The sequence below is a fragment of the Prionailurus bengalensis genome, chromosome D4 (genome assembly GCF_016509475.1).
Source record: "Prionailurus bengalensis isolate Pbe53 chromosome D4, Fcat_Pben_1.1_paternal_pri, whole genome shotgun sequence".
NCBI lineage: Eukaryota > Metazoa > Chordata > Mammalia > Carnivora > Felidae > Prionailurus > Prionailurus bengalensis.
This window is the reverse complement of record NC_057359.1, coordinates 89,168,425-89,193,433: the sequence shown is the minus strand read 5'-3', so window position 1 is coordinate 89,193,433 and position 25,009 is coordinate 89,168,425. Positions and strand designations below refer to the sequence as shown.

Below are 25,009 nucleotides of genomic sequence, written 5' to 3'. Positions count from 1 at the left end.
CTCCTCTCTCTGCCCCTCCCCCCGCTTGCACTCTGTCTCTCAAAAATAAACAAATATTAAAAAAAAAAAAAAAAAAAAAAAAAAAAAAGAGCCACAGAGGCCCGGGAGTCTGTTCCCAACATGATTTTGCAAAGAACAGGTTCACAGAAGCTGGCTGGTCTCATAGAACAGGCCCCGCAGCACTCAGCTGGGGCTGAGGTGAACAGGGAAAAGAGAATTCAGGGTAGACAAGTGAAACAGGGGGACCATCACGCCTGTGCTGCCTTCTCCTGGTCCCTGACTCAGCCCAGATCCACACGCTCACTGCTTCTTCTCTCTAGCATGAGCAGCAGTGGCCACTCGGCCCATTTGACAGATGAGGACTTGCCCAAACTGAGCAGGAAGTCATGGGACGGCCGAGGGTTCTGAGGGATGACAGACTGGCCCCATGTCAGGCCTCCTTGGTCGGGGCGACCTGGACCAGCACGTGTTAGGATTACGAGGCCTCATCTGGGCTCGATTTGTGATGCCTGCCACGGCCAAGGAGGGGAGGAAGCCCCTCATGGACCGTGTGCCTGTCCCGACTGGCCAGGCCGCCGATTCCCAGGCTGCTGTCCTTTGTCTGCTCCAGTGTGGAGCCTGAGAGAAGCTGAGCTTGCATTACCCTCCTCAGGGACCCCACCTGCTCCAGGAGGGCAGCGGGGCGCTGACCCTCTCGCTTCCGGTGTGAGAGGCCCACGGTGTGGAGAGAGGCCAGGGTCCGGCCCCCGTCCAGCACCTCCCACCTAGTGACCTGGGCCGAAGGCTCTCCCTGGGTTTCGTCTGCTGCGAGGGGGGTAAACAGCTGGCTGTGACTTGCGGCAGGAGCAGCTCTGCCACCTGCTGGCCGTGCCGGCTCCCTGCGCCTTGGGTCCCTAAACTGTAAGACGGGTAATCGCAGGAATCAATGACTCGGCGGCGTGTAGAAAGGTGCCCGGCAGGGCACGCGGAGGAACTCGGGGACACCATTTTAGTAGTATCGCCCTCGGTGATCACTCACACATGCACACGGCTGACCCCGTTCGGGTCAGCACTCACCTGCCGCGCTGGGTGTATAGCCTTAGGTGGCTTTGGGGTGGGGTGCCAGGACTCACCTGTGTGGGGGTCACAGGTGCCATGCTGGTTGCAGGTGCAGGGGACACAGCTGGCATAGGGACCCCCCAGTGGTGTCTCCCTCTTGTATCCTGGAGCGCAGGATTCACAGAACTGGCCTGTGTACCCTTTGGGACATGAGCAAGTCTCTACCCAGGAGGCTGGTGGGGAGAGCCCCCGCTGGGCTGACGTGAGCCGGACCTCAGTCAGGAATACCTGGCCTGCAGAATGAGGACAGAGAGGAACAGAGTTACAGGCACACATTTCCCCCCCAAGACCTTCCTGTTCATATATGTAACAAGCAAAGGGTTATTGGCTCACAGACAAAAGGCAGCCTATGGGTCGATTATGATTTTTAAAAAGCAGACAAAAGACAAAGGAAAAATAGGCAGTGTTTTAAATTTATTTTTATTTTTTTATTAAAAAATTTAAAAAAATGTTTATTCATTTTTGGAGAGACAGAGAGAGACAGAGCATGAGCAGGGGAGGGGCAGAGAGAGAGAGAGAGAGAGAGGGAGACACAGAATCGGAAGCAGGTTCCGGGCTCTGAGCTGTCAGCACAGAGCCCGACGCGGGGCTCGAACCCACCAACTGCGAGATCATGACCCGAGCCGAAGTCCGACGCCTCACCGACCGAGCCACCCAGGCGCCCCCAAAAAGGTAGTTTTTAATTTAGTTTTGTTTGTTTGATTGTTTTTTGAGAGAGAGTGAACAGGGGAAGGGACGGAGAGAGAGGGAGAGAGAGAATGCCAAGCAGGTTCTGCGCTAATGGTATGGAGCCTGACGCGGGGCTTGAACCCATGAACCATGAGGTCACGACCTGAGCCGAAATCAAGTTGGACGCTTAACCAACTGAGCCACCCAGGCGTCTCTTAAAGAGGGATTTTTTGAGAACAAAAAATGGATATGGCTGGGAATTTTCTGGAAAGCCATTCATTCTCACAGCTTATCAGATATGTACATTTAAACAACCGTACCATTCATAACCCTCCGATTGGTAAGCATTTCAAGATCACGGACAGGGAAAGACAGTGTGGGGGACCCATGCCCAGGGATATAGGACTATAAATTAGGGGGCTCTGCTTTTAGTGAAGAGCGGTAGCTCCTATCAGGCCAACCCACGCGCCAGAAAACAACTAGAAACTCAGGGCAAAATGTAACAACTATCCATTAACAACCAGAGCAGGTGGGCAGTGGAGAAGGGCGGACGCAGTGTCCTGAGAACATAGATCGGTGCAGCCAAAACCTGGCAGCATGTATCAAACGTGCACCCTTTGACCCAACACCTCACATTCCCACGTTGAGGGATCTGTGCTAAAGACAGACGCGCCCAAGGAGACAAAGACCCTTCCGTATTCCCTGTTCTCGGCAGCACCGTATGCATAGTGGAAACGTGGAAACCGTTTCAACATCTACAAACAGAGGGACGGTTGAAACTCTCGGGAGCATCTATATTGCGGAACGATACGCGGTGGACGGACAGCCAGCCTTTTTCTACGTGTAGGACAGGTGACAGCCCCCAGGACACACGTTAGCTGAAAAAAGCAAGCGGCACCACATCAGACTGTGTGAGGCGTTAAAAAGCACAGATGTAAACACACACACACACACACACACACACACACACACACACACAAGACCGTGCATGCAGAAAGATGTGGACGGACACAGCCCAGAGCTCCAAAGAGAAAGAGGGGGCTGAGGCAGGAAGGGCCGGCTTATAACCCCTGAGTCTGACTTGAAGGGGCCCGGGGAAAGCTGGCCATTTAAGCGAAGCATTCTCTAAAGGACCCAGTCACTTCCCCGCCCTAGAAGGAAATCTGTGGCTGTTCTGGTCATCACAATGATGGGGAGACAAGGGTCAGGGGTATTAGACATCCTGACATGAGCAGAAGCCCCCCGTGACTTTCAGAGGTCTTGCTGGATGCTGAAAAGGCAGGGAAACACCTCCGCAAACATCTGAACCCCAACTCCCACTCCATTTTACACACGAGCACCGGGCATTTTTGAATGGTGTAGGTGCACATCGGATTGTCTAGCCATGCGGGTACCCTGAACGCGGGGGGAACCCTGGGCTTTGTCGTGCTCAGAGTTTTTCACCGCTTTGGAAAATCGTGCCCCCTAGTGGCCCCCCCAGCTCTTGAAGTCTGTCGCCAGTGTGCACCCCGTCCGTGCTCTGGTCCCCCTCTGTGACTGCCCTGCTCACAGTGATCTGACAAATAGTCCCATTTAGTGATGACTTCAAAATGACACACACAAAGGGTTTTAAGGAACAAAGGTCAGTCCTATTCAGATGGATGTCTGAAACTTGGTTTCACAGCTTCACCCACAAATGGACGGTTACTCTGCCAACGTGTTTTTCCCGTAACGCAACAACGAAAGCGCCAAGGCTAAGTCAACCTTCTAGAAGAACCGCATCGACCAAGCCAGCACCAGTCACAATTTCCCTGCTCGCTGCCTCTGCAAATGCCTTCTGAGCTTCAGTTGCTCCGAAACCCACAGTTATTCACCACAGTGGGGGCAACTCTGATTACCTCATTATGTCCTCCAGTATGGTCATGGCTGAACACCGACACTCTGGAATTCAATGACTGTTTTTGTACGTCGTTTACTTTCTTTTCATTTACCCTGTCTGTTACAACTAGGATACTACACTGGTTTGAAAACATTGTGTCTGTGTAAGTTATGGTATCTATAAATTTCATCTCTAGGGGCGCCTGGGTGGCTCAGTCGGTTATGCGTCCGACATCGGCTCGGGCCACGATCTCGTGGTCCGTGAGTTCGAGCCCCGAGTCAGGCTCTGGGCTGATGGCTCAGAGCCTGGAGCCTGCTTCCGATTCTGTGTCTCCCTCTCTCTCTGCCCCTCCCCCGTTCATGCTCGGTCTCTCTCTGTCCCAAAAATAAATAAACGTTAAAAAAAATTTTTTTAATTTCATCTCTAAATGGTAAAGGGGTGTTGTATGTGAAGCACCTGTTTTGATTTTCTTTTTAAAGTTTATTTATTTAGTTTGAGAGAGAGAGAGTGAGAGAGTGAGCAGGGTAGGGGCAGAGAGAGAGGGAGATTCCCAAGCAGGCTCCACACTGTCAGCATGTAGCCCAACACAGGGCTTGAACCCATGAGCCTTGAGATCACGACCTGAACCGAAATAAAGAGTTGGACGCTCGGGGTGCCTGGGCGGCTCAGTCGGTTAAGCGTCCGACTTCAGCTCAGGTCATGATCTCATGGTTCGTGGGTTCGAGCCCCGCGTCGGGCTCTGTGCTGACAGCTCGAAGCCTGGAGCCTGTTTCGGATTCTGTCTCCCTCTCTCTCTCTGCTGCTCCCCTGCTCGTGCTCTGTCTCTCAAAAATAAATAAATGTTAAAAAAAAAATTGGACACTTAACCTACTGAGCCACCCAGGCACCCCTGAAATACCTGTTCTAAAATGGGACACAGAGGATGCCTGGTCTAGGGATATACAGGTATGGGGGGGTGGAGAGAAGGAGAAAGTACATTAAGGGGCGCCTGGGTGGCTCAGTCGGTGAAGCATCCGACTTCAGCTCAGGTCATGGTCTCACGGTTCGTGAGTTTGAGCCCCGCGTCGGGCTCTGCGTTGACAGCTCAGAGCCTGGAGCCTGCTTCGGATTCCATCATTCTCTCTCTCTCTGCCCCTCCCCTGCTCACACTCTCTCTCTCAAAAAATGAATAAACTTAAAAAAAAAAATAAAAGAAAGTACCTTAAGAAGAGTGGGGGGAGCCAGGAACAGTCCGCAAGGATGATCACCATGTGGCCAGGGTGAGAGGTGGTGAGAAATCTCTCTGGAAGCAGCGTCCTGACCCAGCTCCCCCGAGAAGGTTTAGAAACCCAATCGGCTCTCAGGGTGACTTAGGTGCGATACCACCAACGACCAGCAGGAGGAGCCAACTCTGGGACCCGCGCCTGTCCCTGAGACCAGCGCCCACAGAGGACCCTCAAAGGTCCCTCCTCCTGGCAATAATGGCAGACTCTGCCCTGGAGTGACTACACCCCACAGCTCTTGGCTGCTTCGTGGCCACACACCTGTCTCTTAGAACTGGTCATCCTCAGCCCCCCCCCCCCCCCCGCCACTCGTTCAGCCCCTGCCTCTGTCCTCAGCACCCACCCTCCCAGGCCTTACCAGTTCCACGACCTTCAGCCAGTGTCCTACTTCTCTGACCTTCAGACGTCTCTGTGGCAAAAGGGGGATGCTAAGTGTCTGCTAGGCATGAGGGTGCCCCGGGGCCCGGCGGGTGAGGAGGGCCGTCCCCATCATCACTGACCGGAAGGGCTCGCGCTCTGGCCGCCGGCCCGGATGCGCAGAGCCGTCAGATTGGCGAGCAGCTGCTGGAAGTGGAAGGGGGGCAGCGGAGGGGCCGCGTCCTCAGAGGTCTCCTGCAACCTGGCAGGGGTGGGGGACAAACGGGGACCTGAGGCCGGGGGCAGGTGGTACCAAGGAGCCCCCAGCTTGGGGTGGAGAGCGGGGAAGGCCCCAGACCACAGGAGGATCCGAGTGTGCCCAGACCTCAGGGGCCACCCCGAATGCCCGACCCCACCTCCCAGGACTCCGCAAGGCACTTACTGGAACGTGAGCTGGGCCTCCCCCGGCTGCCCAGCGTCCCGGGGGCCCGACAGGCTGGAGGGTCGTAGAGTCAGGGCCAGGCCCGCCCCTTCCAGCCTCAGCCGCACGGGGAGTGGGGAGCCCCCGGGGGGGACCCAGAAGGTCAGTGTGATGGGCTGTCCGTAGCTGAACCGCTGGTCTCCCAGGAATTTCTCTGACGACAAGAGAAGAAGGCTTTGACGTCTGTACTTAATTACCTTGGTTTCAAATGTCTACGGTATATTGACTTTATTGACAAACATTCAATCAAGATAAAAACGACAGAAGGAGAAAATCGAAGGCCTCCCGGCATATCGGACGCCGAGGGTGGCCTCCCACACCTTCCCTGCAGGCCGGCTTCACGCGCCTGTGACCTTGCAGTAACACAGGGCCCCACGGCCGGCATAGTGCTCTGCCATCACTGCCTTGAGCTCTGGCTTTATAAGTAAAGTCCGAGGGGACGGTGGAGTCGATCTGGGAGCAGGGCGGATACCGAACACACACACACACGCACACACACACAACACGCACAGTGGGGGACACCCGGCCGCCCGTTGGCAAGCCATGCTCGCGACGACACCCCACGAGCAGACTCTGGCGGCCCCGCGCCCGTGGGAGCTGAGCGTGAGGCTCAGAGCAAGTTACAAGGCCAGCATGCTGCACGTGGCCCCGAGGCCACGCTTCCCACCGGAGTCACAACATGCTCGGAGCAGAAAGAAGGCGGCGGCAGTCTAAGAGATAATGGGGGGCCCAGCTTTCGAACTTGTGCCGTTTTTCTGGGTCCTCTGACTGCTTAGGCTGGGAAACGGCCACGCGGCAGGAGAGGGCACATCGGGACGTGCCCGGCTCTGTCTCCCTTCGGTCCTTCTGCACTTGGGAGTCAGCCGGAGGTACAGCATGTTGGTAGACCGTGTGCGTATCAAGAAGTGAAATAAAAATGGTTGACTCCGTCCACCTGCACTGTGCCCGGCACTCGGCACAGAACCCAGCAAGTGCTTCCTGAGTGAATAACTTTTTCTTCAATGTGTCAACAAAGCAGCCGCGGAATAGCGGGTGTTTTGTGTTCTTGGGGCTCTGAGCTTGGGGCACCTGCCCCAGGACGGGGCCTCAGGCCCCCTGTGACTTCTGCTTCCTGGCTGGGCACCGTGTCCACAGAGCGGCTCAGACATCTGGGCACCATCTCTCCGGCCCTTCTTGGAGAGGGAGGTCAAGGGCACGACTGGGTTGGGGGAGCCAGTAGACCCGGAATCTGGCCACAAGACAACTAAGAATGGACACCCGGATCCCGGTTCTAGGTCTGGTACAGTTTCCAGGAAACCAAAATTGCCCTATGTGGTGAGGGGCGGTTCAGAATAATCGAGAATGATTCTGCAGGAATCCCGTGACCTCGGGAAGAGCGTTCAGTGGCCTGGTAGGGTGAGAGACGGATGGGAAGTGTACAGGTATTTCTGGGAAGGAGCCTGGTGGCAAGGCCTTGATGAGAAAGCCGGGGGGGGGGGGGGATGCTCCGGCAGACCCCGCAGGGCACGTGGTTGGCGCAAAATGGCCCCCAAAGGTACTCATGCCCCGAGCCAAGAAATCTGTGAATATGTCACATGTCATGGCGCTTAAGGGGCAATGAAGACCGCAGATGGAATTAGGCTGTTGATCAGCCGGCCTTCGAGGGGAGGGATTATCTTGGATCAGGCGCCCGAGCCCGGTGTAATCCCCAAGTCCCTAACACATGGAAGAGGGGGGCAGAAAAGCTGCAACAGGGAGACCGGATGCTTCTGGAGATGGAGGGGGCGGGGGGGGCCACAAGCCGAAGGATGTGAGCGGCCTCCAGAAGCTGCAGAAGGCAAGGGACCAGACTCTCCCCTGGGGTCCCGGGAGCGCAGCCCCGTGGATGCCGTGATTTTAGCTCCCTGAGACCCATTTCAGACTTCTGACCCCCAGAACACTGGAGAATAAGTTTGCGCTGTTTTTAGCCACCGGGCCGGTGGTGATTTGTCACGGTAGGAAATGAACACGGGGCAGCCGTGCCCCTGCCTGTGGCTGGCAGGTACCTGGTAGAGTGAGCTCCTCCTCGCCTTCTGGATTCAGGAGCAGCCCCCTTGGGCTCCACTGCACGGGATGCTCTGGGCCCCCCACACTTCCGGCCCGCCAGCCCTCGGCTCCTGGGGAGCAGACACACGCGCCCGCGTGAGGCTCTGGAGGGTGGCCTCCACACTTTCCCACCTCACACCCTTCCGGGGTCCCACGGGTGGCCCCTAGAGGCCTGAGCACAGCCTGAGTCAACTGGCCCGGGGGGACGAGAGACTGTTGTAGAGACAGGCTGGCTGGCAGGGGGTGGGGGGTGGCGAGAGCCAGCTGCTGCTGGCAGATGCCGCCCACAGCCGGCCGCTCAGACCCCCATCCCAGAGTCCGGATGGGGGTCTCGGGGTGGGAGGTAGCCCCAGAAGAAGGGAGAAAGCTCAGGGTGCCGAGCCTGTTTAGGGCAAAGTCAGACCTCCGGGCCTGCCTTGCCCCTTCAGTGGGTTCTGAACACAGCATGAAGACGGTCCAGAGACCCCAGCACGGGGCACTGGGACACTGGAGCCATCTCTAACGGTACTGAACTTGACCTCAACTTCAGGTCTTCGGAGAACTCCCTCACCCACGACCTCACCGCCCTTGTCCCTCGAGGTGCGTGTGTCACCAGCCCCACCGCACCAAGGGGTGCCACCCGGTCAGGAAGTGGTCGAGCCAGGATGAGAGCCCAGACCTTCCGGTCCCCAGTCCCGTCCACCCTCCCTCTGGTGGCGGCAGTACACGAAGCCTAGTGTGGCACGTAGCAAATGACCCCAAGGGGGCAGCTGGGGAATGGGGTGGAGGCCCACCCCCTGGGGCACCGAAGGGGTGAGGAGGGAGGGATGAAGAGAAAGAGGTCAGAAAGAGGAGGTCCGGGGCTCCTCGGTGCTAGGCTAGGCTCACCGGCTGTGTGACCCTGGGCAAGTTACTTAACCTCTCTGAAGTTGGTTCCTCCTCTGCAAAACGAGGGCGATGAAGTATTCGTGGCCCAGCGACAATTCTCGAAGTTGGTCTGAACACCCCGGGAGACCCTGAGACTCTTTCAGGGGGCCCATGAGGTCGAACTATCTTCTTAGTAACACTAAGATGCTATTTGCATCTTTCATGTCTTAGCAGCAAATGGAGGAATTTTCCAGAAACTGCAAGTCATGAGGTATCACAACAGACCTCTATTAATGCAGCCATAAAGAGATGTGCAGAACCATACGGCAAATATACTCCCTTCTTTTTGTTTTTTTTAAAAAAGAGTTATTTTTCACAGGCTGATATTACTTTACGTTACACGTTTACTCTGCTCAGTTTCTAAATTTTTTTTTATATAATTTATTGTCAAGTTAGCTAACATACTTAAAAATTTCTTTTAATTAAAAAAATTTTTTTAATATTTATTTTTGAGAGAGAGAGAGAGAGAAAGTAGAGGAAGGGCAGAGAGAGAGGGAGACACAGAATCCGAAGCAGGCTCCAGGCTCCGAGCTGTCAGCACAGAGCCCGACCTGGGGCTTGAACCCATGAACCTTGAGATCATGAGCTGAGCCGAAGTCTGATGCTTAACCGACTGAGCCACCCAGGTGCCCCTATTGTGGTCATTTCTAAGTGAATTAATATATAGTTATTTAAAAATTGCTGTCTCCATTTCTAAGACAGAAGTTAGCCATATAAATGACCCACGTAGAGAAAAGCACTTTGAAGGCCTCAGTCGTTTTCCAGAGCCTGAAGGGATCCAGAGACCAAAAAAAGCCTGAGAACTGCTGGCCTGAGGGTCATGTGAGGGCTCCGAGACACCTGTGCGGAGCCCAGGGCCTGGCTCAAGGTGAGAACACAAAATGGTGGTGTTCGTAGGATCTGTAGACTGAGTCCCGCCTGATGCTAACCTCCTAGACTCGCGACAAGCTACCTCAAGGCCAGCCCCACGCAGAGCCCGGCTCCGTCCTGCTTTCTGCGTGAGCCTCCAGCAGAGGGCGCACTGCCCCCGCGTCTGGGGCGCCCCAGAGCCAGCGCTTGAGGTTCTAGCCCAGCTGGGGGAGCTGCAGGGGTTGGGGGGGGGCTCTGTGGGGTGCAGCAAGGGTCCCTGTAGGCCGTGATTGAATGCCGAGCCCCACTGCTCTCCTGCTCCAAAGATGCACATGCACCACCTGGAGTTGGGGACCCAGGGCACCACGGCACCTCTGGACTCTGCACCCGGACAGAAGGCCTGCCCCAAACACAGGAGCTGACAAACCCGGGTGCCAACAATTAAATTCTGTGACATACCTTTTCCGGGCCTCGGCTGCCCCATCTGTGAAATGGGAATGAGAGTACCGACCTACCTTCCAGGGAATCCATAGGTTCCATGCATGCAAAGAGCTCAGCACAGTGCCTGGCATACGTCAAGTGCTCATAAATAGAGTCCAGGGGACCGAGTGTGAATCCCCAGCAGGCTGATTGGAAATCCCCGCCCGGGATCTAAAGGCTGCCGCCTACCCAGCTCCCAGCCCTGCTAGAGGCTGGGTAAAAGGCAGGGGCGAGGGAGGGAGCCAAGGGGTACGGGAGGTACTGGGGAGCGCTGAGGGGCACAGAGGGGCCTCGGGGAGGCCGCCCCCTCCTTCCCATACACCACAGCAGGATCTCCCCAGAGCAGGACAGCCTGCCCCCCGCCGTTGGTGCAGAGCCGACCTCTTGGAGGTTGCTGTGGACCATGGGGAGCACTTCTTACCCTGGCGGAGGTCGGAGAGGATGTGGTGCTCCCGAAACTGGGCAGCGGCCGAGCACACCTTGGAGTGGCCAAAGCAGAAACAGCTGCTGCAGCCGGCTGGGTTATGGGGCTGCAGGTTGAACGTCCCTGGACGGCATCTGGAAGGAGGCAGGACGTGCCGGGGGCGGGGCGGGGGGGAGGGGAGCAAATGAGTCAGGGAGGTCCGGGGGATCCCAGCTAGACTGACCTGAGTCAGAGTCACTGGGAAAACTTAAGAAACACATTTTTTTTTTTTTTTCAGATTTCCAAGAGTTGCAAAGATCATACAGAGAGCTTTCCCCAATGTCAACCTCTGACATGGCTGATGTACATGTGACCAGGCCACGGAATTCACATGAGTGAATGCTGTTTACTGAACTCCAGGCTTTATTAGGATTTCTGCCCCCTTTTCCACTCCTGTCGGTTTTCTGCCCCGGACCCGATCCAGGACATGGCGTCTCCTCTGGTCTATGCCAGCTTCTGGGGATTTCTCGTCTTTTAGCACCTTGCCACTTTTGAAGAGCAGTGGACAGATGCTTGGTAGAATGCCCCTCAGTTCGGGTTTCTCTGATTAGAGACCCGATTAGACTGGGGGCCATGGGTTTGGGGAAGAAACAGAGAGGAGGTGTCCTTCCCATCACATCACGCTGGGGTAAGTGATGCCCACGTGACATCACCGGTAACGTTACCCTTCACCACTCGGTCAAGGTGCTGCCTGCCCCGCTCCCGCGCCCCAAAACTGCCACACGCTCGCCGTTAGAAGGAAGTCACTAAATCCAGCCCGCGGTGCAGAGCAGAGGAATTAAGCTCCATCCCCTGGAGGGCGGAGTATTAAAGAATTGTGCACACAGACTGAAACCACCGCAGTAATTCACAAATATTTTGAGAGGGAGGTATTTGGGGTTATGCAAACGTCCCGTTTCTCCTTAAAATCCTGCCCACTGAATTAGGTGGCTCTCGTCTACAGCGACCGTTACTGTGAAATCTGAACTGATTTTGTATTTCCGTTGTTCTTTCCACATCTATTATTTGGAATTCTTTTGCAAGGAAGGTTTGTCCCTTCGTCCCGGTGTATTTATTTTTTCCCTCATCTGTGGGTATATCGGTGTGGATTCGTGGATATTTATTTTATTCTTGGGGTTATAATCCAATACTGTCGTTATTTATTTTGTTCAAATCGTTCCAGCTTTGGCACGGATCTTTCAGGTTGGTACTCGTGATCTTTTTTTAACGTTTTTACTTCTTTTTGAGAGAGAGATAGAGCATGGGAGGGGGGGGTGCAGAGAGAGAAGGAGACACAGAATCGAAAGCAGGCTCCAGGCTCTGAGCGGTCAGCCCAGAGCCCGACGCGGGGCTCGAACTCAAGAACCACAAGATCACGAGCTGAGCCAAAGTCGGACGCTCAACCGACTGAGCCACGCAGGTGCCCCAGTGCTCGTGTCCTTTTGACACAGGCTCCCATCCTGGTTTAGAGTTGTTGTTGTTGTTGTTGTTTTTGTTTGTTTGTTTGTTTGTTTTTTTGAGAGAGACCGAAAATGAGAACAGGGGAAGGGCAGAGAGAGAGGGGGGTGGGGTGGGGAGAGAGAATCCCAAGCAGGCTCTGTGCTGTCAGGGCAGAGTCTGGCACAGGGCTTGATCTCACGAACCATCAGACCACATCCTGAGCTGAAATCAAGAATTGGATGCTTAACCCACTGAGCTACCCAGGCGTCCCCTGGCTTAGTTTTGTTTGTTTTCATTTTTTTTTTTTTTCTTAATTAAGCACTTTCGCGCTTTCTGTTACAAGACACAAGCTTTCTGGGCTCATCTTGCATTTTCCCTACCCCAGCTCTAGATCAGCCGCTTCTCCAAGGAGCCCTGGAGAAATATTTCAGATTCCCAGTTGGCACCCCGGGGGCTCTGTTTGAGCTGGCCAGGGCAGAGGTATCAGATTCCTAAGAAGCAGCCGATGGCCCCGGATGTCTAGCCAGCTCCGAGGAACACATCTCATCAAGCTGCCCCATTTGACAAACAGGCAAAGTGAGGCTCAGAGGCACCTCATCCGCAAGGTGCAAGGCAGTGGGGCAGAGAACCCCGGTGGGGTCTGGTTCCCCGACTCCACTCTGCCTCCCTGCGTGAGGGATCTCAGAGAAGGAAGTCCCAGCAGATAGCCCAGCTTCCACCCCAGGGCCCACAGGCCACGTGTGGGCAAGGTGAGGGGGGCGGCCTGGGGCTGACCAAGGCAAGTCAAGGCCAGGGCCAGCCACAGCGTTGGCACCGGCTTCTTCCTGAACCAGCAGGGGCCCAGCACAGGCTAACAGGACTCGAATCCACAATATAATGCTGTCAGGTGCTTTACACACAGGGCCTGTGGCCAGAGAATCAAGAGCCCCAGACAGACCCTGCGCTGGCTGCGAAGGGCTTCAGAGGTCAGGGCCGAAGCCAGGAAGGGGACATTCATCTGCCATTGCTCAGGGCTTGAAGACCCCCAGAACACACTAGAGAGGAAGTGTAAGAACTGTGTGGCTCTGAAAAAGCAATTTCGGCTCACTGAGCTTTAGACACTCCATTTGTACCATGACGGGATGATGAAAATGGCAACCAAGCTTGAACCTCAGCTCAATTGGTAGGAGCCTCTTGGAGCAGGACGGAGAGGATTCTGAGGTTACGGTAGGGCTCACGGTAAAGAGTGCTGTGCCCCACTCGTGATGCCTGCCCTGGGTGTGAGACAGGAAGGCTATGGTACGAGTCCAAGGTATTTGCTATCCTTGGATTAGTTCATCTCTCCTATGCTTTCCAGCTCTTTCATTTGAAGATGTAAAAAAAAAAAAAAAAAAAAAAAAAAGGCTATCCCAGCCTTTAGTCATCAGCGGTAGCGGGCCAAAGTATAAACAGCGTCAGAAGCTTTAGAGAACTTCCAGGGTGGCAGACCCGTGGCGCCCCAGGAAGGCTGCTGGCCGATGAGGATGCCCGGGTCCGTATGGACCACGCCCCCCGCTCCTCCACCACGAGCCCAGCAGGCTTATGACCGAATCGGCTCGCCCACCTGTCACACTGCTTGCCTTCCACGTTCTCCTTGCAGGGGCAGCGTCCACTGTGCGGGTCACAGGTGCCCAGGCTGCCAGCGGGATTGCAGGTGCAGGGTCTGCCAAAGAGACAGGACGGTGGGAGCGAGTCCGGAGGGAGAGCAGCCCATCCTCGTTGGAATGTCCCCATCCCTCCCCATCCCCTAGAGGACCAGGAGGCAGGCTCGCCCAAGAGCCTGCGCCTGGCTACACTGTTCCCACCTTGCTGAAGAAGTGACCTGTCCCCTCACCTGGAGAGTGGTCCATCTGCCTACCCGTCCTCTCATCCATCCGTGCATTCTTCCAACCACCTAGCTGTTTATTCATCTTTCCAGCCTTCTATCCGTTGGCCTCGCCCCCTACTCCTGCAACCTTCCTTCTTCCCTCCCTTCCATCCTTTAATCTATCCTTCTGTCCATCCTTCCTTCCTTCCTTCCATCCATCCACTATCTGACAAGCCATGGCTCCTGCGCTCATAGAGCCTACAGCCCAGTGAGGATGAACAAGCCAACAGATAGGTGCTGTGCTCGGACACATTCTATGGAGAAGATGTACAAGAGGCTGCAGGTGCACCAAGGAGGTGCTTGGGGTAGGGACAGGAGGACAGGTAGAGGAAAGCCTTCCAGGGGGAGGGACACCTCAGCTGGGGACTGAAGAAAGTGTAGGGGTCTGCTAGACACAGGCCAGTGAGAGGCAGGGGTTGCGGAGAGAAGAATGCTCTGGGCTAGGAGCATGTGCAAAGGTCCAGAGGCCAGAGGAACACGGGGGAAGCGTGCAACTCCCACCTAAGGGCCAGATTTGTGCCTAGAACAGCTGAGTATTTTGTGAGGCATCCGAGACTCCCCATATGACTCCCAGCGCATTTCCACCGCCTTTCAAATATATAAGGAGACTGTTTCAACCAAAGCCAAGTTCATTTTGAAGTGCTTCTGAATTTGTAAGAGCTTTATTTTTCCGGTCGTGGGTGCTTCTCAGAGGCTTTGCACATGCTTTTCTTCTGCCTGGCACACCCGCCCCCGCCTCTCAGGTCTCACACTGGAACTCAGTGCCTCGCACGGGAAGCCTGCCCTTGAGGCCCAAGACCGGCGGGGCTTCCCTGGGACCCACACCCTGTCTCCCGTTCTCCCGGGACTGGGTGCCTGTAGTCCTCGCCTGGGACTGGACTGGCTGCAGAGTCAAGAAGGTGAAGGAGTGAAGGACAGAGGCGTGGAGCGGAGCAGGGAAGGACAGCTCACATCCCCTTCCCCCTGCTTCCTGGCACTCGGTCCCGATCCGCCCACCGCCCCGCGCCCTGCTGGGCCGTGCACACCCGCTCCCCCGGCCCCCTCACCGGCAGCCTCCCTCACTGAGTGAGTGGAACCCGGGCAGGCAGTGGTCACACTTCCAGCCTGTGACGGTGGCCTTGCAGGCACAGGTGCCTGAGTCATCGCACTGGAGACGTAGCGAACCTGGGGGAGCAAGGGCTCGGGGCAGTGGGGGCTCGAACCGGGCGGCGCGGGGAGGAGTGGGGGCTGGGCGGCGGGGCCCGCTCACCTGCCGGGTGGCAGTCACAGGGCTGGCACGGCGTCCGGGGGCTCCAGCGATAGAAGTCCTCCTGGCAGCGCTCGCAGTGTGGCCCGGCCGTGTGGTCCCGGCAGCGCAGGCAGCGGCCGCCGTGGCCCGTACCGCGGAAGAGGTCCCGGTCGAACACACACTCCTCAGAGTGGCCGCTGCAATTGCAAGCTGTGGGCGGGGGGCGGGGGGCAGGGGGCTGTGCGTGAGTGGGCGGGGCCCCGGGGGGCGGGGGTGGGGCGGGGTCTGTGGCAGTCAGCCGCCTTGCGATGAAGGAGCCGGCAGCTCGGGGCAGGTCAAGCTTGATCAAGGGTATGGAGACCAGTCGACTGATCTTCCCAAACCGGACCCTCAAGAACAAAGGGGGCACCAAGACGGAGGACCCTGCCGGGAAAGCCAGGATGTACAGTCCCCAGCCACTCTTCACGGCCGGCCCCCTTCTGGAGTGGCAGCGTGGCTCCCTCCAGGATGTCTTGCGGATCGTCCCAGCCCTAATGATCGCGCGGGCGTGGTTCCCAGTGGCCACGAGGTCGCGCAGATGCACGGAAAAGACAGGCCACCCCTCCTTCGCTCATTGATTCAGTTTTCTACAGGAGATAGTACGAAGGACCGCTCCGTCTCGACTCCCGTGGTGAGCCCAGCGCGGGGGGGTGGGGGGGGCAGCTCCCGCATCGTCCTAACCGCTGTTCGACGGGGACCAGATGCCTCGAGCAAGTGAAAATCTTACAGGTGCAGGGAGGCTCCGGGAGCTGAGAGGAGGGACCCCACGGGCTGTCCTGGGGGGTGGGACGAGACTTCCGGGAAGAGGTCACAGCCGAGCTGAATCTGAGGGCTGGCAGGAGGGGGCTGGCCGGGTGAGGGAGGGGAGAGTCCCAGGCAGTAGGTGAGGCCGGAGGATACACTGAGGATGGCCAGAGATCTGCCCGGTGCAGGGGTGCTGGCATGTCACGCGACGGGCAGCACAAGGGGACAGGGAGTGGTGCAGGGGCAGCTGTGAGGTCAAGAGGTCAGCAGAGCATGATCCGGGGAGGCCAGGCGGCCACGGTCAGTGGACTTCACTTGCAGCAAGGCAGGCTTTGGGAAGGTTACACAGGAGCTGGGGGGCAGAGAAGCTGGAGCTTCGGGCCCAGAGTTGGGGTGGGAGGGGTGATGGGGCGTGGACCAGGCTGCGTAGAAAGACACAATCAGGTGGGCTAGAGGGTCAGGGATGAGGCCGAGCTCAGGGCGGCCTGCACTGGGTGCGGGGGGTCAGGTCCGAAGTCCCCGGCTTCCAGGCTGCTGGCAGAGAGGACGAGGACACGGCAGGAGAAGGGGTCTGGCTTTTTGTGTCCCCACCATGGAGACAGACTCGGGCTCAGAACGGGGGAGCCGGCCGGCACAGCTGCCTTTGGCCCCAGGGAGGACTCCTTGGTGGGGTGAGGGCGGGTGACCCCAGGCCAGTGAGGGCAGCAGAAACCTAGCAGGGCCAGTGGCCCCTGGGAAGCTCCTGCAGCCAGTGCCCTGTTCCTGGACCAGGCCGTCCCCTCCCCGCCCCAGCTCCGGCAGCCCCAGGATGGCCAGCTCCGCACAGAGGGCCTGAAGCAACTCAGATGACTCTCTGGGAGGCAGGGCAGGGCTTGGGGACAGTGGGAAGCTGGGATGGGCCAGCCTGCCGGGCGGGGACGGACCCAAGCAGGCCGTGGGCAGCCTCGCGTCCCTGGAGAAGGTAGGACGGCCCCATCGTCTCCAGCCTGTCCCTGAGGTTAGGCGGACATCACACGGGGACTGAGACATCAAAGGCTGCCTGGGGGGCCGTGGGAGAGGCTGGGGCGCAGGTCGGCGCCCCCCTCTCACCCCCCCAGGACCCGGGGCCTTCTGGCTTTGATTAGCAGCTGCGGCTAGAGCAGCTGAAACAAAGGCACAGTCGGGGGGCCTCCCAGCCCTCTGACCGCAGCCTCTACTGGGGGATTTGGTTTGGGGGAGGGCCGAGGAACAAACGTCCCCTCCAGCTCTCTCCCAGCCTCCCCTGATCCCCGCAGGGACGTGGGGGCTGCTGTCCGGAGCAGCCCCCACTGCGGGGTCTCGGGGAGTCTGTGCCGCGGCCCAAAGCCCCAGGACACTCACGCACACACTCGTTGGCGGCCTCAGCGGTGCCCCGGGCCCACGGGCGGTCCTGGAAGAAGGGCAGACAGCGCTCACAGTCGACGCCCGTGGTGTTGTGCTGGCACCTGCAGGCCAGCCGGCCCGCCTCCTCCGGCCCGCACTCGCTGGCATGTCCGTGGCACTGGCACCTGGGGACACACGGGGCAGGGGGTCCAGAAACAGAAGGCAAGGGGTTCACCGCCAGGCATTCAGACGAGCCCCCGGTCCTGTGCTCAGTGACGGAGCTTTAGGGAACCTCGGCCGCGTGCCCGGGGTCGGCAGTAACGGAGGGCTGACGGCACGCAGACGAACCCCTTCCATCCGCTTTTATTACCCCCACTTAACAGATGGGGGAACTGAGGCACAGGCCACGAAGTCACGGACACTAAGCAGCAGAGGCGGAATGGGAGCCCTGTCCTACGGTGTGCAGACTCCGGGCTCCTGGACGCCACACCATGGCCACTTGGTGGCTCCCATAAGCTGTGTTCCACGCTCTGCCCTCAGTGGGTATGAAGAAATCGCTGACCATTGCTTGCACCCCCAGTGTTTTGTTTTGTTTTTTTTTTTTACTTTGGGGACACAGGGCGTGGGGCGGGCACAGGGCATTGTTTCCTCCATGGGAGCCCAGGGGAGGCAGGTAACGGTCCAGCATCTCTGGCGGGGGTGACGTGGATACGAGTCTCGAGAGACAAGGATCCTCAGTCTTGGGACAAGAGACCCCCCGCGTCCCCACGGGGGTCTGCAGACACCGCCCTCCCCCACGAAGCTCTCGGACTCCAAGGGAAGGAGCAAAATTCCTGTAGGCCGTTGTGGGTGGGACGCCGCTGGCCCACCTGCCCCCCGGCCAGCTGCAGGCCCGAGGGTGGTCCGGCTCTGGCAGCTGGGACCCAGATGTTCTCTGGCCTGAAGCCCCCTGACAGCAGGCGCTGGAGCTCGCCACCGCCCGCCATCCTTGGAGAGCCCCTCCCCCGGGGTGGTTTGACCCGAATCAAGTGCAGGGGTGACGGGGGAGGAGGAACAGAGGGGCCCTCCCGGACACCCCCACCGCCCCTTCGCTCCCAGCCCAGCCCTGCACAGGCCGGGGCTCGCGTCCCCTTCCTGGACTTCTCCACCTCTCTCAACGCCCCCAAGCATCCCTGAACTACAGAAGCCCTTGCTTCCCCCCCACATGGGCCATCCCCCCCGCCCCCCCAGAGCACGCGGACTTCCTATCCTAAATACCTCGTGGACCCACATGCTGCTCCTCCCTGCCTTACTCGGCCTCCCTCCCACAGCCACTTTCTAACATCGCGCGTCTTCTCTCTCTCTCTTCTCCGTCCCCACACAATGTCAGGGGTGGGGGCTGGGGGGGGGGGCTGGGGCCTTTTAAAGCCCCGTGGCCACCCTGGCCAAATCCTTCGAGAGCACCCCGCGGCCTGCGGCACGTGAATGAACTCGGCCCACGGCCCCGACCATCTTCCGGCCTCGCCTCCCGGGCTGGCACACGCTGGGCCCTTCCGCCCTGGATGCCGGCCTCCCCCAACCTTGGCCGGGCCCCCCGTCTATGCAGCAGTCTCCCTGACCGCCAGCATGCCCTGCCCGGGCCCCCGTTCCCGTTATTCTGGAGCGTGCTGTGTGTCGGAGAGAGTAATCTGGTTGCTGTCCGCCACCCCCTTGACGTTGGGGCAGGAACACCTCTGTCTCTCTCGTCCCTTTCCAGGAAGGAAGCCCCTGAGCTTTCATGCCAAAGACACCCTTTGCGTCTCCCCCGGATCCGTACCCGCGGCCGCATGGGCGACAGGCCGAGAATGCTGAGAGAGACGAGGCCTCTGCCCTGCTTCTCAGAGAGGGGAGATGCTTAGACAAACCAGAGCAGGTACCGATCACCAGAGCAGGAGCCGGCACCGAGGGCCCAGACGGCAGAGCCCGGCAGTTCCCACAGCAGAGAGGGGACACACATAAGGCAAGCATCTGCTCGCAGAGGGAACAGCAGGTGCAAAGGTCTGGAAGGTCCTGCGCGTGGTGGTGGAAACATAGCTGATGGGAGAAAAGCAGGTATTGGGAGGCAGCTGGGCCACCAAGGCCTCGAATGCCGGGTCCAGAGGACCAGGATCCTGCTTCCTCTGTCTCCCCAGATGCCCAGAGGCATCTCAAGGGGTTTCTCTACCCCGCACAGCAGCCCCCGGGTGACTCCCTCATGGTCGTTACCTTGTGCCCCATGGCCAGGGTCCTGGGGCCCCGCCAAGCTGCCTTCCACCTACCTGCCGCCCACGGAGAAGTCAGACACGGCATAGTAATAGGACTGCAACACCTTGGGGTCCTTGAAGATGTCATCCCCGAACGTGTTGAGCCGGTCCAGGGAGATGAGTAGCTCGGTGCTGGTGACCCACTCCTGGGGGGGTGGGGGTGGGGAACAAGGTTGGGGAGGAGGGAAGGCATCAGCGGGCCCCTGGGTATTTACTTTCACCCTGTTCTGCCTGAAGGTCCAGCCAGCTGCCCTGGCCGGGGGGGGGGGGGGGGGGGGGGTCTCCTGGGACCCAGGGACGAGCCAAGCTTAGACAAACTCCAAGAACAGTGTGGAAGTAAGGAGTGTGGGCTTTGGGGTCCTGCCAGTCTGGAGGAGGAGGCCGGCCAGCGTCAGCAGCAGGGCACAGAGTCCAGCACATGCTCAGTAAGTGGCTGAGGTGCTGGGGGGGGGGGGGGGCGGCTGGGCAGGGGCGAAGCAGCCCATCCTGTAACTTGTCGTGCAGCTCACTTAACGCCTTCCAGCGGCTTCTGCAGCCCCATCCTAGAGGTTGGCGGAGGGAGGACGTGTCCCAGGGCCCTTCTTGTCCACCGGATGTGGGGCAGGTCCTAGCTTCTAGGGTTCTCCTATGCTCAGGCTCCCCCAGGCAAGACACCTGCCCCAGGTGACATCTGTCCCACCAGAATGTGAGCACTGCGAGAGCAGGGACTTGGGGCCCCTTGTGCTCCCGGCACCCCCAGCCCCCAGGCTCTGCCTGGCACGTAGCCGTACTCAGTAAATACTAGCTGATCGCTGAATGACACCGTCTCCCTAGAAGAGCATGGCAGGGAGGTGGGGGAGAGCCCACGTGAAGGCTGACATTTTCATCCGCCTGCTGTTATAATCAGAGGTACACAGAGGCAGCTCCGGCTGAATTTTAATCAACATTTTAATTCAGCCCAGGAGCTCCTGGTTTAGCAATCAGGCCCATCAGGGCAGAAACGAACTCCTGGCAAAGTCTGTCTTCGGGCCCCAGCGTGACGCGGCCCGGCGGGTCTCCGCTGCCCCCGGCCCCCCCGAGCTCAGCCGCTTGCCAGCCCGCTGCCTGGGACCCAGGGTCTCTGCCCAAGGATGTTTCTGCTGGGGAGAGAGGGAGGGTCTCCCACTGGAAGACTTCAGTGGGAGCCTCAGCACTGAGCGGAGTCTGTAAGTGCCCATCACTCCACGAACCACTTTGCCAATGTCAGTGTGCATTCAGGGATCTGGCCCAAATGTGCCAAGTCAGCCTTCTCTCCAAGGTCCTTGGTCCCTTATGGGGAACAGAGGGACCCAAGACCCAGCAGGCATGCGGACACACCCTTCCTTACTTCCCGCCCCCAAATGCTCCAATCCTCAGAGGAAGCACCATCCCAGATGTGCCCAGAGGGGAGGACGGGCCAGAAGGGCAACGTGAGCTTGCCTTTCGTTGTCCTTCTCCGACCCTGGTGTCCACCTGGGAGCAGCGGGGGGGGGGGGGGGGGGGGGGTGACGGCTTTCCGAAGAGGTTGCTTCTCCGTCGGGGACAACGTCCAGCCCACACAAGACAACATGTCAGGGAAGGGAGTCAGCCTGAGCCTCTGCTCCGGCGTGATGGCTGGGACACAGGAACAGGGGCCCAGCCCCCTGCTTGTCTTCAGATGACCTTGGCTAATAATTCGTAATCTACAGAACGTGGAGCCTCGGGCAGAAGAAATTCATTTTACACAGAATCACGACGATGACATAAGAACGTTTTTCACGAGGTAAGCAGAGCTTGGGCATCTGGGCATGCGATTCTGTCCCGTTATGATTAGCCTTGCCCAAACAGAGGTCTGGCCTTTGCCCCGGCTCCTGGGAGATCATCTCTAAGCCCCCAGAATGCCCTGCTTGATAAGAATGTCTCTGTTCGCCTGGGGTCTTGGGCCACTCCAGATAGTCTCTGCTAACAACTGGTTTATGGGGGTGCCTCGGGCCACACAAGCTCAGGCTGACCTCTGGGGGAGCGGGAGGCGGTTGGCCGCGTCTATGGGACCGACCCCCAGAAAAAACCCTGGAGTCCCGGGTAACCCGAGTCTCCCTGGGTGGCGGTACTCTGTGCAGTCGCATCGCTGCTGGGGGAAGTAAGTGCCGTCCCCACGACCGTACGGGAGAGGTCCCTCCCGGACCCTGCCCTGGGCGCCTCTCGTCACTGGATGCTTAGCGCCTGTCCCGCATTCTGGGAGCCCTTCAAGCGAACCACTGAACCTGAGGGTGGTCTTAGGGACTTGAGCCAGCCGATTCCATGTCCTCTTGGGCTGGGCAGCCAGGGCAGGGACACGGCTCCTTTCTGGGCCTCCGTGTTCCCTCTAGAAAGAAACAGGATGCTAACCCTGGCCCCCTTGTTATCTCTGACCGGCAAAAGGAATGTTCTGGATCTGTCGGCGGGGGGAAGGGCCAGCAGTGTTTCCTCAGCACAGAAAACTCAGGGAAGGGACTGGAGGGCTGTCCAACGCCCGCAAACATCGAGCAGGCCACCGCGTCTGTAGGTGAAAGGTCAGGGCCACACAGGACCATGGACATGCGTGGGTGCCAATACTGGGACAGCCACCAACCTGAGGGGGGGTGTGGACGTCCAGGAGGGCGGGGCGGTTGGGGGTGGGGGGGGTCCTGGGTGAACGGACACAGCTACGGGCCTGCTATCCCTCGCCATGAGGACGAGAATTACCTTCAGAGCGAGACTGAGCACCTCTTACGTGCCAAGCACTGTGCTGACCACGGTATAGTTGACCGTCTACACGAGGCTCTTTCAATTAAATTCATTAACATGAAATAAGACTTAAAATTCAGTTCCTCGGTCAGGCTAGTCTCATTTCAAGTGCTCTGTAGACATGTGGCTAGCGGCTGCCATTGGATGGTACAGTTGGAGACCACTTCTGTCACTGCAGAATCTTCTGGAGAGCACAGAACCGGGACTCCATGGTTCCCAAATTCGTGTTCTTTCCACGCTTTTGTTTTTCTTTCTTTTTTGTTTTTAATTCAAAAATATTTTTTACTGCTTATTTACTTTTGAGAGAGACAGAGAGACAGAGAGACAGAGCGAGCAGGGGAGGGGCAGAGAGAGAGGGAGACAGAGAATCCCAAGCAGGCTCTACACTGTCAGCACGGAGCCCGGTGCGGGGCTCGAACTCACGATCCGCGGGATCATGACCTGAGCCGAAACCGAGAGTCGGATGCTTCACCGACCGAGCCACCCAGGTGCCCCTGTGTCCTTTTATTTCCCACTTTCCCGTGTGCCCCCCCCCCCCAGGCCTGGGCATCCCCCCTGCAGCCCAAGCCCTGCTCCTCTCTGACCTGCAACACGGGGCTCTCCTCGAAGTTGTAAGCGCTGGGCCGGCCCTCCAGGGTGGAGAAGGCCACGTTGCCCCCGCTCAGCGGGGAGATGTCGCTGAACTCGGAGGTGCAGAAGGCCACGCGCTCGTCCTCACCGGGGCGCAGGGAGTGGCCCTCGGGCCTGCCGTAGGTTCTTTGGCAGGAGGCACTGTAGTACTGGTAGGGCTCCCACGGGCTGGCCGCGTGGGTGCGCTTGTAGATGGCAAAGCTCTCGGGGCGACTGGTGTGGAACTTCAGCCTCACGTAGGTGATCTCGTAGGCTTTCCCTGCGGCAGGAAGACACGGGCCCATTTTACGGAAGGGAAGGGAGGGTCGCGGTCCCCGTCCAGGGAGAGCAGCAGCGCAAGGCTGGGTTAACGATCCCGGGTGGGTTGGGCCACGACGGAGACGCGACGTCTGTCAGGGGCGCTGAGCAGAGAGCACAATTCTGGCATACTTCCTAGGCATCTGCTGTCCCTTACTTAGGCCAACTTGCCTCCCTGCGCAAGAAGCTGCATTACAACACCCCCGAGGAGCAGCCAACCCTTCTTGTCCAAATAGCTCCAGCAATGGGACGTTGCCACATTCTGCAGAAGCCTACTTGACCATCAGAAAGTTATTTCTTTTGCTACACCCCAGGAGAACCAACCCTTCCACCTGTGCCTTTGGGCTCATTCCTCCCCAGACCATGTCCCGACTCCCTCGAACCCTAATGCCACCCTCCAGGTCCCTCTCTTCTTCCAGTGTCCATCGAACTTCCCTTCTGGCCCAAATTTCTCTAGAGAAGTCTACATCTGCTTGGCCCCATGGCCTCAACTCCCAACTCAGGCCCCAGTCCACTGCAATTCAGCTTCTGTGGGCCGCTCCACAGAAACTGCTCCTGCAAAGCTACCTCACCGACGGCCCTCCGTGGCCACAGCCAGGGGACCCGGCCTTGCCTTACTTCCTGGGGGGCGGGGGGGAGTCCCCAGGCCTCCACGCAGCCCACCCTCCTAGGTCACGCTCCTGGGCTGCTCCTTGGCCCCCCTGCTCATCCCCTCCCCCACTGCCTCCTCCCCCACCAGCGTTAGCCCTGCTCCCCTCTCCCACACTGCCGACACCAAGATGGGGGGCTTCAAGCTTCGCGCCTCGGCCCCCGCCCTGCCCAGTTCCCACCATCGTGCCCCAGGAGTACCCACAACGATGAATCCAGACCTCCCACAATGACTCCGCGCTGTACTGGAGGCCGGGATGGGCAGGAGGGCTGTGAGTGGGGTGCCGAGGGGGCAGGGAGGGAAGGGTCCCTACGTGTTCATCTGTCCTCGGCGCGGGGGGGGGGGGGGGGTGTCAGCGAGCAGTGCTAAGCACAGAAGAACCAAGTACTGCTGGGGGACAGGAAGGAAGGGACAGAACTCACTTCCGGGGCAGGGGGCCGGGCTGGGTGAGTTGGGGGAGGGGGCGGCGGCCTCCACAGTTCACTGAGCATTGGCCCCTCTAAACCAAGTGCGTGTGTAAGTGCAAAACAGGCGGGAACTCAAGGGCTGATTTCGAAGGTGATTTCCCTGTTGCCCAGATGTCGCCCCGTGCTCACCACTCCCTTCCTACAGGCCTCCACACGGGTGCCCCTCCTGACAGAGCCTTCCTACATTTAGCCACCCCCCCCCCCGCTAGGGAGGGGGTCACCACACAATACCTGGGTATCACATTGACTACGACGTGCTCTGTCTCTCCCTGCTCATCTCACCAACCTGCATCCCTCACTGGATAGAGCTCAAGACTAGCACATGCCCTGTCTTTTTTAAACTTGGCCACCCCAGTGCCTCGCAAAGCGCCAACACCCGGCAGGCACCCAGGAGGGTCTACGCACGTATAAACAGATGGACAAATGGCCACAGGTCCTACCGTCGCTGGTGGCCACCCACCCCCGGGAGCAGCACGAGTGTGTCCTCTCTTCCTTCCCAAATCTGCTTTCTTCCCTCTGCCCGGGGGTCCCAGATGCTCCGAGAGGCCCGCCTGGCATCCTGCAGTCTTCCCCACCGAGGAGACATCACTACAGTCCTCTGCTTAAATACGTTGGTCCTATGGGGGCGCCCCGATGGCTCAGTCGGTTGAGCGTCTGACTCTTCGGTTTAGGCTAAGGTCATGATCTCATGCTCCGTGGGTTCAAGCCCTGCGTCAGGGTCTGCACTGCTTGAGATTCTCTCTCTGCCCCTCCCCTGCTCATGCGCACTCTCTCTCTCTCTCTCTCAAAATAAAAAAAAATAAACATAAAAAAAGATACA

At 58.5% G+C, this 25,009-nt stretch overlaps 1 protein-coding gene across 1 annotated transcript in view; it reads right to left on the bottom strand.

Annotated features, from left to right (window-relative positions):
* The window catches only part of LAMC3 (laminin subunit gamma 3), a 55,615-nt gene that overhangs the window by 19,078 nt on the left and 11,528 nt on the right, over positions 1-25,009 (bottom strand). Inside the window, exons 2-13 of the mRNA XM_043567342.1 lie at positions 22,731-23,035; positions 19,420-19,550; positions 17,162-17,328; positions 15,041-15,229; positions 14,838-14,955; positions 13,489-13,587; positions 10,446-10,582; positions 7,750-7,860; positions 5,687-5,879; positions 5,388-5,506; positions 5,246-5,296; positions 1,113-1,331 (exon numbers count right to left, since the gene is read on the bottom strand). Coding sequence (XP_043423277.1) covers positions 1,113-1,331; positions 5,246-5,296; positions 5,388-5,506; positions 5,687-5,879; positions 7,750-7,860; positions 10,446-10,582; positions 13,489-13,587; positions 14,838-14,955; positions 15,041-15,229; positions 17,162-17,328; positions 19,420-19,550; positions 22,731-23,035 — 1,839 coding nt within the window. The remainder of the gene's footprint in view (positions 1-1,112; positions 1,332-5,245; positions 5,297-5,387; positions 5,507-5,686; positions 5,880-7,749; positions 7,861-10,445; positions 10,583-13,488; positions 13,588-14,837; positions 14,956-15,040; positions 15,230-17,161; positions 17,329-19,419; positions 19,551-22,730; positions 23,036-25,009) is intronic.